Below are 10689 nucleotides of genomic sequence, written 5' to 3' on the forward strand. Positions count from 1 at the left end.
TTGTGGGTGAATTGAAGGGAGGGGACCAAATGGAGAGGAGGAGGAGGGTTAGAGCTGCTCGTTTAGGGGTCGTGTTGTATTCAGTGCTGGATTGCTGCGCGTTTAAAGGGTTTTTTTTAATAAATGATTTTTGCTACTGGCTTTTCTCTTGCCGTTCTTTCTGATTTGCATTATTAAAAGCTTTATCGTTGTTAGGCACCAGCCCAAGCTCTGCAAATATACACCTGCCGGATGACAATTGCAAACAGAAGCGTTGCTTTTTAACACATTTATTTTTTATTGTTTCATGAAATCTATATACAACCTTGATTGCAAGGGGGGGACCCTCAAAGCAGTTTGCAAGAGGAACAAAACAACAAAATTATCAGTAAAAACAGCTCTTTAAAAGATTCAGAAAAGAAGGATGGAATAAACAATGAGCTTAAAACATATATCAACTTTATTCATATCTGGATAGGCTGGCATTAACAACAATGATTTTAGCAGGCACCAAAAATAGTGTGGCAAGGGACCCTGCTTGCTAGCAATAGGCAGGGAGTTCCAAAGTGTGTGCCCTACCACACTAAAAGTTCGATTTCTTACAAATGCAGAATGAGTGTTACGAAATGAGTGTTTTGCTATAATCCTGTCTAATGGTGTACTTAAATGAGTTTATATCACTCCCAAGGGCTTAGCTCAGTTTATCTTAATAAACAGGAGCGCCTTCCTTATTGCTAAATATCTTCAAATATTATGGAGCAACAGTTAATTGAATAAGCTAACCTGGTGACCCGGTAGGATGGCTTTAAAAGGATTAGGCCCAATTCATGGAGGAGGCTATAGCTATGATCTTCCTCCACTATTGCAAGCTGTATGATGCTGAATGCTGCAAAAGTTTTCTTGCACCCAGGTACTGCTTGCAGGCATCACAAGAGGCCTCTGCTTGCTCACTCTGAGAACAGGATGGTGGATGAGGTGGACCGATGGCCTGATCCAGCAGTGCTTTGCTTAAGAACTAACAAATGTCATGGTGATTTTAATCAATCAGACTGGGTCTTACTTTAGGATTGGGACAACAGGGAAGAGGGAATGTTCACCCACAACAGGGGAAGGCTGCCAGTGGAAGACAAAGAAGGTCATTCATTTATATAAACTTTTTAAGAATTGTACCACATGCTGCATACATATCCTTGAGCTCGGAAATTCAAGTGGCCATAAATCAAAAAAGGTAATTGTTGCATGGCATGCATCTGGAAGATGATGATAAGTCACTGGCACACCGTTGTCCTCTAGCCGCTTTTTAAACAACAGCCCGTCATCCCGGAGAATATCATACTCGCAAGTTAGAATGAAAGTCTCCGGGAGCTGGCGGATTATGTCATCCTCTGCTAGAAGGGGGGCATACATTGTCTCTTCAGCTCTTTTAACTTGTTCATAAAGTTCTTCTGAAAATGGAGCAGGAGCGTGAGGGACATAGCCCCTAGCCTTAAATTCTTCTGGAATGTAATCAGCACTGATCCATTTTTGGTATTTCTCCCGCAAATCAGGAGGGACATGGGAACCTTTTATCACCCCCTCCACGTTTATGTCCTTCCCAGTGAGATGTCTCAAACCAAGTTTGATAGCTCGTTTCCTGAACAAGGGAGGAACTGATTGGTTTTGCTGATAGGATGGCAAATCAAAGTCCCCTGTTTGTAGGAATGGGTAGATCAGGACCTGAGCTCGCAGTCTTGGGAGGTCCTCCCTGGTCACCAGTTCTTGGCAAACAGCTGCAGCAAAAGTGCCTCCGCTACTCTCCCCTACAATGGCAATGCAGTTGGGGTCCACTCCATATTCCTTGGCATTCTTCAGAAAGTGTATTGCAGCAGTTAAACAGTCCATTACAGGGACTGGATAGGGATGCTCAGGAGCTAAACGAAATCTAAAGAGAAAACAAGATATCGCCCACATTCGACAACATACACTTCATGGAAAAAGACCATTTTCTGTAACAGCATACTGCAAGTGCTGAGAATCTCCCCCCTCCCCTCCCTGGCCATATTTCTTTCTGTGCAAGCTTCTGGGGGGCACACAGGTGGACCTGAGACAAAAATGGAAAGCAAATGCAAACCTTCCCTTTTGAAGAATAGACTGTTTCATTACAACACACCTTTCTCTACCTTCCAGCTCCTTCCTTCTTGCATACCCCCCATCATTTCTCCGATGAAAATAGGGACATTCTATTCCATAATAATAATCAATTAGTTATACCCCACCCATCTGACTGGGTTGCCCCAGCCACTCTGGGCGGCTTCTAACATATATAACAACATAAACGTAAAGGTAAAGGGACCCCTGACCATTAGGTCCAGTCGTGACCGACTCTGGGGTTGCGGCGCTCATCTCACGTTATTGGCCGAGGGAGCCGGCGTACAGCTTCCGGGTCATGTGGCCAGCATGACAAAGCCGCTTCTGGCGAACCAGAGCAGCACAAAGAAACGCTGTTTACCTTCCCGCTGTATTTATCTACTTGCACTTTGACGTGTTTTCAAACTGCTAGGTTGGCAGGAGCTGGGACCGAGCAACGGGATCTCACCCCGTCGTGGGGATTCGAACCGCCGACCTTTTGATCAGCAAGCCCTAGGCTCAGTGGTTTAACCCACAGCACCGCCCACATCCCCATATATAACAACATAATAAAGTATTAAACATTAAAACACTTCCCAATACAGTGCTGCCTTCAGATGTCTTCTAAAGGTTGTATACTGTAGTTACTTATTTCTTTGGCTCAGGGGTCGCATAATTCCAAACCCTCCAACATTTCTTGATGAAAATAGGGACGTCCTAAAGAAAAGTGGGACATTCTGGGATCAAATCAGAAACCGGGATGGCTTCTGAAAATCTGGGACTGTCACTGAAAATAGGGGCACTTGGAGGTTCTATTTTTGTTTTCCTCTGTCCATTAGCAGGTTCCTGTAGCACCACCCAGCACCCTGTGCATCAATGAAGTTATAATCCCACTACTTGGTATCTACCTTTGCTCCCTCCACAGCTCTCCTGATCAGGTTGGCAAGACTCCTAGCAATTGCTAATACCAATGGATACTATAGTCACAAGGATGATGTGCTACCGCGACTATGAGAGGCAGTAATGCTTCTGAATACCAGTTGCTGGAAACTGTAACTGGGGAGAGAGCTCTTCTGCTCAGGTCCTACTTGTGCCTTTCCCATGTCAAAGGGGTTTGAATGTCAAAGGGGTTTGAACTAGAAATCTAAATACAAAAATGAACACCCATTCATTCTACATAAATGTTGGCAAAATCACTGTTTACAACTTTATAAGGCTGGATGGCATTTCACCGATTGAAGTTGAATCCCAACAAGATAGAAGTAGTGTTTCTGGGGGACAGGGGCTCGGTGGGTGTGGGGGACTCCCTGGTTCTGAATGGGGAAACCGTGCTCCTAAAGGACCAGGTGCACAGCCTAGGAGTCATTCTGGACTCACAGGTGTCCATGGGGGCACAGGTCAGGTCTGTGTCTACCAACTCCACCTGGTACGCTGGCTGAGACCCTACCTGCCTGCACATTGTCTCACCAGGGTGGTACATGCTCTGGTCATCTCTGGCTTTGACTACTGCAATGCGCTCAATGTGGGGCTACTTTTGAAGGTGACTCGGAAAGTACAACTAATCCAGAATGTAGCAGCTAGACTGGTGACTTGGAGCAGCTGTTGGGACCATATAACTCTGGTGTTAAAAGAACGACATTGGCTCCCAGTACATTTCAGAGCACAAATCAAAGTGTTGGTGCTGACCTTTAAAGTCCTAAACGGCTTCAGCTCTGTATACCTGAAGGAGCATCTCCACCCTCATCGTTCAGCCAGGACATTGAAATCCGGCTCTGAGAGCCTTCTGGATGTTCCCTCACTGCTAGAAGTAAAGTTACAGGGAACCAAGCAGAGGGCCTTCTTGTTAGTGGAGGAACACCCTCCTCAGACCCTCCAAGTGACTCTATTTTCTAGGGACAGTCCCAGATTTACAGAAGCTGTCCCGGTTTCTGATTTGACCCCGGAATGGCCCACTTTTCCTTATGATGTCCCTATTTTAATCCGAGAAATGTTGAAGAGTATGGTAGGACATCGGTATTTTCATCAGAGAAATGTTGCTGGGTATGTCAGATGTCAAGGAGATGAGTAACTATATAACCTTTTTGAAGACATTTGAAGGCAGACCTGTTAAGGGGAGCTTTTTAATGTGCAATGTTTTATTACATTTTTATATGTTGGCTGGGTGAGGTACAAATAATAAAATAAAATAAAATAAAATAAAAGAATAGAATAGAATAGAATAATTCCTCTGGGATCAGGTCTTAGGAGAGGTTAGAAGCTGAGGGGCATTACACGGATACCAAGAGAGTGAAACCACTTACCCGACACTCACAACCACTGAATCACTTTGGTTGGCCATGAAACGGCAGACCTTTTCAGAGGCTCCTGGAAGAAAGCAAAAGCCCCCCCCCCCAACACCTCCATTACAATTTTTCCTGGTCAAGACCACTGATATAATTGTGAGTTGAAGTCTGTGTCAGTCCTGCTAAAAGTAAATCTTTTGAAATCAAGAGATATGACTAATTTAGATCTGCTTATTTATTTATTTTTATGTCATAATAAAATGTACAGTACATGCCACACGATTAGAGAAAACAACAACTTTGAATCGATCTCAGTTGGTCAATCTCAGCTGAACTATTTGTAAATCACTCACTAAAAACCATTATGTGGGTTTTACTCTCTCCTGATCAGGAACAGAAACCAGTGTCAATGGCAAAAAATAAAACAAAACAAAACTTCCAGCCACATTTCTGGGCTTCTTTCCAGTTACTTCTGATCATATCTGGGATCCCTTTCATAGAAGTCCTTTGGGGCATGAAGCAGAAACAGCTTCTTTGACATTTTAAGGATATTTTATTGACTGTGATACTAGGAATTAATACAGTACTAGAACTGATTACCTTTTTGTAACAGGGCCCCCGTTTTCTTACCACGCAATCACATCCTACATTAAATTTAAACTGTCAACAGCAGCAGTACGGACCACCCATAGCTGTCAAGTTCTTCCTTTTAAGGGAAATTCCCTTATGCTGAAAAGGCTTCCTCGCGAGAAAAGGGAAAACACGACAGCTATGGAATCACCCCACCTCTACATAGCAAACATTTTGGGAACTTTACATTAAAGTACCACCCCAAATTCTCCACAAACCATATAGTAAACCTTTTTGAGACTCTTTCAAAGAACTTACGGATGCTTCCAGTGATTCCAGCGCCTCCATGAAGGAAGATGATTCCTCTCCTGTTCCCAGCAGGTGATGTCTTGGGCCAGTACACCCTCACGGGCACCCCATCAAAAACCAGGTCCTTTTGGATCAACTTTGAGTCCTTCCCTGTTGGTATGACATTGAATGCAATCTTCCAGATGATGTATCTATTGCAAATGCCCAGTTTTTCCAGAATCAATCCCTGTTTAAATCAAAACATTTAGCATACATATATATGTACATAAGAATGTAAAAAGAGCCTGTTGGACCTGCCCAATGGCCCATCTAGTCCAGCAGCCTGTTTTCACAGTACCTGTGGGAAACCTTCAAGCAGGATCTGTGCACAGGAGCCCTCTCCCATCAAAAGGTATTCAGAAACATTGCTGCCTTCAGCTTTAGACGCAGAGCATAAGCATGGAGACTAGTAGCCACCCCAAACCTCCTCCTCCCTGAATTTATCTTATCTTCTTTGGAAGCTATTCAACTTGGCAGCCATCACTGCCTCCTGTGAAAGAGACTTCCATAGTTTGAATATGTCAGGTGCGGAGAAGTCCTTTCTTCTATCTGTCCTGAATCTTCCAACATTCAGCTTCATTGGATGCCCGCAAGTTCTAGTGTCATGAGAGGAGGAGAAAAGCTTTTCTCTATACACTTTCTCCATGTCATCCATAATTTTACAGACCTCCATCATGTCACCAGTTGCTTGCCTTTTCCCTGAACTAGAAAATCCTGAACATTGTAGCCTTATTGATAAGAAGCGTGGGTCACTCCATCCCTTCGATTGTGATATATGCAAAACAAACTTACCAGTCCAAGTGAATATTCCATTGCAAAAGCGAAAACTCGTAATTTTGCGCCCTGGGTGATTCCTGGAGGAACGTAGGTCCTTTTAAAATGATAATAGACTCCCCATGCAAACAGCAAGGAATGAATGAATGAAAATATATATAATATCAGCATCCACAGAGTTCCACCAAATGCCATTTCCCTTAAACTCAGAAGCGTAAAGGTAGGGAATTTGCCTGAGCTGATGCTTTTGTAGGGAGTTTGTCTGGGACAATGCTAATCAGCTTTTGTATGAGAATAGTCTTCTCCATGTGCAAGAACATCCTCAGCCAACCCACATACTTAGCTTTCAACTGAGAAAATATTTTAGTAATCCGTTCAGATTGAAGGCTATCCTGGATTATTGATTGCTGCTGTTATTCCTCACACAGGGTGTGGCTGTACACTCTCATCCCTCCTCCAGAGGGGAGAGGTGCATGGGATTTCCATAGATTCATGAAGGCCGAGCAGATCAGGACAAGCATCGTTTTCTTGTTTTAGCCTTGCAACACATACTCATTTTGTGATGCTTCCTCTCCCACACAAAATACTTTAGCATCTCATGAATTGGACAGCTCAGGTTATCAGGGACGGCACATCAAAGCCATGGGCGCAGATGCGGAGGAAGGGGGTGCGCTGGGGGCAGGCCTACCCGGGTGTCAAGACTGAAGGGGTGTGTGTGAGAAAAAATGGCAAAAAGGCGCAAAAAGTATTCCGCCCAGCAGCGCGCCTTCGCTCTTTCCCCCGCCTTCCCGCCCGCCCCTCGCGCCTCGTCTAGTCCTTCCTCTCCCTCCTGCGCCCGCCCAACACGCAGTTCCTATCCGACTCCCCGGCCTTTGCTTTCACGGTATATCCGCGTGCATGCTAGGAAAAGCAGCGTAGCAGGCTTTGCATTTTGTTTCCTTTTATAGACAGGCAGGTGCCCTTCCGCAGACTAGCCTTGCAAACGGAGAGAGGAGCTTTCTGCAAACCGCGGGGGACTTTCCATACATCCACACATCCTCCCTTGAAGGCGAAGTTGCCCTGCCTCGTTGCCTTAAGGGTTAAAGCTAGAGAGTGCAAGCTGCTAGAGAGAGAGCGCAAGAGAGAGAGAGAGAGAGAGAGATGCTGGATACTGACTTGGGAAAAGGGGCGCGGCCTAAGAAGAACAGCTGACCCGTCCCCTCTACCGTCGGGTACTGCCCTTGTCCTGCAAGGAATCGGGTGCGTGCAAAGCGCCTTGGCGTGCAGCAAGCTTTGGGTGGGTGGGTGCTTGTGCAATGCAATGCAGTACCCGTGGAACTGGGGTTGGGGGTGGAGAGAGAGCAGGCAGGGAAGCTGCGGGTCAGGTGGGGGAGGGGTTGCAGCTGATTCATCCTCGTTGCAGAGAAGAGTCTGGCTTCTCCCTGAAGGTACAGTACGTTCTCTCTCTCTCTCTCTCTCTCTCTCTCTCTCTCACACACACACACACACACACGTACGTCTGCGTGCACACACAGATCACGTGAAGAGTCCTGTACTGTAGTTTGATCAGGCCAACGGCCCATCTAGTCCCGCAGCCTGTTAGAATCATAGAGATGGAAGGAAGGGGACCCTCAGAGTCATCTAGTCCAACTCCCTGCAATGCAGGAATCTCAGTACAGTACTGTCTCTTCACGGTGACCAAGCCTGCAAGGAGGATTGGAGCCCAAGAGCATCTCTCCCCTCCCGCAGCTTCCAGCAACTGCTATTCAATTAAGCATAATAATAATAATTTAACAACATTTATAACCCGCCCATCTGGCTGGGTTTCCTCAACCACTGGGACAGCTCCCAACAGAATATTTTTTTTTAAAAAAAACAATGAAACATCAAACATTTAAAGCTTCTGTATACAGGGCTGCCTTCAGATGTCTTATAAAAGTCAGATAGATGTTTATTTCCTTGACATCTGACAGGAGGGCGTTCCACAGGGCAGGCGCAACTACCGAGAAGGCCCTCTGTCTGGTTCCCTGTCCCTGAGTTGATATATATAGAGCATCTATCCTAAATTTGTCAGCTTCTCTCAAAGAAGCAGGATAAGGAAGTTTTTAATGATTGGTGTCTTATTATGTTTTTATATTTTGCTGGAAGCCTCCCAAAGTGGTTGGGGAATTATTGGTAATATATTCATACAAAACCTTTGCTCCTCGTTTGCAATCCTACTGGCTGAATTTGATCTGAGTCCTGGGTTAGCTCAGTTGGTAGAGGTTGTGGGTTTGAGCCCCACCCTGTTAAAAAATTCCTGCATTGCAGGGTGTTCAACTAGATGGCCTCTTGGTCCCTTCCAACTCGTATGATTCTATGGTCTATGAACCTCACTCATTCGCAATGAGGGAACAACCACATTTTTTTAAAGCAAACTTTTGTTAGAAGTTCTGCAACCCACCTTTGCATAATAGGATGATGGCTTTGTAAAATTGGAGGGGGAAGGAGAAGGAATCTCAGAGTGGGCTTTTTTGTGGGGGACATGACTTTTCTGGTCAGTGGGCAGAAGGAGCTTGGGTCAATCGCCAGCTAGAGATCTGCCATCCCCTTGTCTTGGTCCAGGTTTGGGTCTCTGCCTCCTCCTAGGAGTTCAGATGCGCACAGTTGCCACAGACAGATTGGGAATTGCTTTAACAAATATCCTGCAACCAACCACCTCCTGGGCCCTCTGGTCTTTCCCACTGCCAATAAAAATAAAATAACTGTTTACCTGAGGCTGACACAAAAGCTCACATACTACTGTATATAAATGAATGAAATGTTGATGTCTTTCCCCCTTTCCTTCCCTCTCTCTTCCCACTTATCTCCCCCCCCCCCCAACTCCATATTGCCCAGAACAATACTGTCTCACTCTAAATAGGACTGACTTGTTTGAAGGATTATGTGTCTTGAAAACAGAGACTCTGGATCAGGGCTCCCCAAACTAAGGCCTGGGGGCCGGATGCGGCCCAATCGCCTTCTAAATCCGGCCCGCGGACAGTCCGAGAATCCGCATGTTTTTACATGAGTAGAATGTGTCCTTTTATTTAAAATGCATCTCTGGGTTATTTGTGTGGCCTGCCTGTTGTTTTTACATGAGTAGAAAGTGTTCTTTTATTTAAAATGCATCTCTCGGTTATTTGTGGGGCATAGGAATTTGTTCATTTTTTTTTTTCAAAATATAGTCCGGCTCCCCACAAGGTCTAAGGGACAGTGGACCGGCCCCTTGCTGAAAAAGTTTGCTGACCCCTGCTCTGGATGTACCCAAGAATTTAATAAAAACATTTTAAAAAATCACAGTCTCTCTAGTCCATTAACATTATTCAATGCAGCTTCATTATTGGAAAGCCATGGAATGTGATCCTGCAAAGGGCCAGTCTAAGTATTAGGGCTGCCACCTTGTTTTGTACCTATGAGGCAGACAACCTGTGGTAGGTAAATAAGACATTTTGGGTTGTAGTTGAGGAAATTTCCTCTGCGCCAGCACAAAAGCCCCAAAACACAAAAAGCACATAGTAAAGGAGTCTTGGTAGACCACAAACCTGACATGAGTCAACAGTGTGATGTAGCATCTTAAAAAACCAATGCAATTCTGGGCTGCATCAATAGGAGTATAGCATCTCTAGATCAAGGGAAGTAAAAGTACCACTGTATTCTGCTCTGGTCAGACCTCACCTGGAGTACTGTGTCCAGTTCTGGGCACCACAGTTCAAGAAGTATACTGACAAGCTGGAAAGTGTCCAGAGTAGGGCAACCCAAATGGTCAAAGGCCTGGAAACGATGCCTTATGAGGAACGGCTTAGGGAGCTGGGCATGTTTAGCCTGGAGAAGAGAAGGTTAAGGGGTGATATGATAGCCATGTTCAAATATATTAAAGGATGCCATATAGAGGAGGGAGAAAGGTTGTTTTTTGCTGCTCCAGAGAAGCGGACACGGAGCAATGGATGCAAACTACAAGAAAGAAGATTCCACCTAAACATTAGGAAGAACTTCCTGACAGTAAGAGCTGTTCGACAGTGGAGTTTGCTACCAAGGAGTGTGGTGGAGTCTCCTTTGAAGGTCTTTAAGCAGAGGCTTGACAGCCATCTGTCAGGAATGCTTTGATGGTGTTTCCAGCTTGGCAGGGGGTTGGACTGGATGGCCCTTGTGGTCTCTTCCAACTCTATGATTCTATGATTCTATACATGTTTTATCTATCACCTTACAACAGGCACTGTATGGAGTAGTTACAGAAATCTCAGTATGGTGCCTATCTCTTATTCTGAGATGTGGGCTGAAGAAGTACCAAATACCAGTTTTTGTGCAGCTTGGGCCTATTCATATTTAGAAGCCCCTGTATTTTAATGGATTCACACCCATTAGTAAGTGTGCATAAGAGTAGAGCATTACCTGTGTTAAGTTGGAAAAGACTTACAGTATTTGCTTATGGTCTGGGGTTCAGGGGTGCCAATGCACTACCAGATACCCTGCTTATGGAATCGTCTACATGCAGACAGATCTAAAGCTGTTATAAATAAAGCCTGATTGGATTTATTCTGATGACTTTTTGCAGAGTGGCAATGCGAACTTGCAATCCACATGTGGTGGCAATGCAAACTTGCAAAATAAATAAATAAATACTGGGGAATGG

General features: G+C 44.9%; 1 protein-coding gene across 2 annotated transcripts; it reads right to left on the reverse strand.

The window, feature by feature from the left end:
* Window positions 1–52: 52 nt before the first annotated feature.
* LOC118075951 (arylacetamide deacetylase-like 4) lies at window positions 53–7263 on the reverse strand. Of its 2 annotated transcripts, none has more exons than XM_035098383.2 (4): window positions 6078–7263; window positions 5256–5472; window positions 4386–4449; window positions 53–1900 (listed from the first exon to the last, which is right to left on the reverse strand). In XM_035098383.2, exons 1-4 carry the CDS (start codon window positions 6252–6254, stop codon window positions 1120–1122), a joined length of 1239 nt encoding a protein of 412 aa, XP_034954274.1. In that variant the 5' UTR covers window positions 6255–7263; the 3' UTR covers window positions 53–1119. The 2 variants fall into 2 exon arrangements, with proteins under 2 accessions (XP_034954274.1, XP_034954273.1); XM_035098382.2 differs by lacking the exon at window positions 6078–7263 and adding an exon at window positions 5584–6067.
* Between the last annotated feature and the right edge of the window lie 3426 nt (window positions 7264–10689).

The sequence above is a fragment of the Zootoca vivipara genome, chromosome 17, assembly GCF_963506605.1.
Source record: "Zootoca vivipara chromosome 17, rZooViv1.1, whole genome shotgun sequence".
Classification (NCBI taxonomy): domain Eukaryota; kingdom Metazoa; phylum Chordata; class Lepidosauria; order Squamata; family Lacertidae; genus Zootoca; species Zootoca vivipara.

Coding starts and splice junctions, on each gene's coding strand:
- LOC118075951 (XM_035098383.2), bottom strand. CDS start 6,254: ATGGCATTTGGTGGAACTCTGTGGATGCTGATATTATATATATTTTCA. Junction 4,450..5,255: donor TGGAATCACTGGAAGCATCC/GTAAGTTCTTTG, acceptor GCTTTCTTCCAG/GAGCCTCTGAAAAGGTCTGC. Junction 1,901..4,385: donor TCAGTGGTTGTGAGTGTCGG/GTAAGTGGTTTC, acceptor TTTTCTCTTTAG/ATTTCGTTTAGCTCCTGAGC.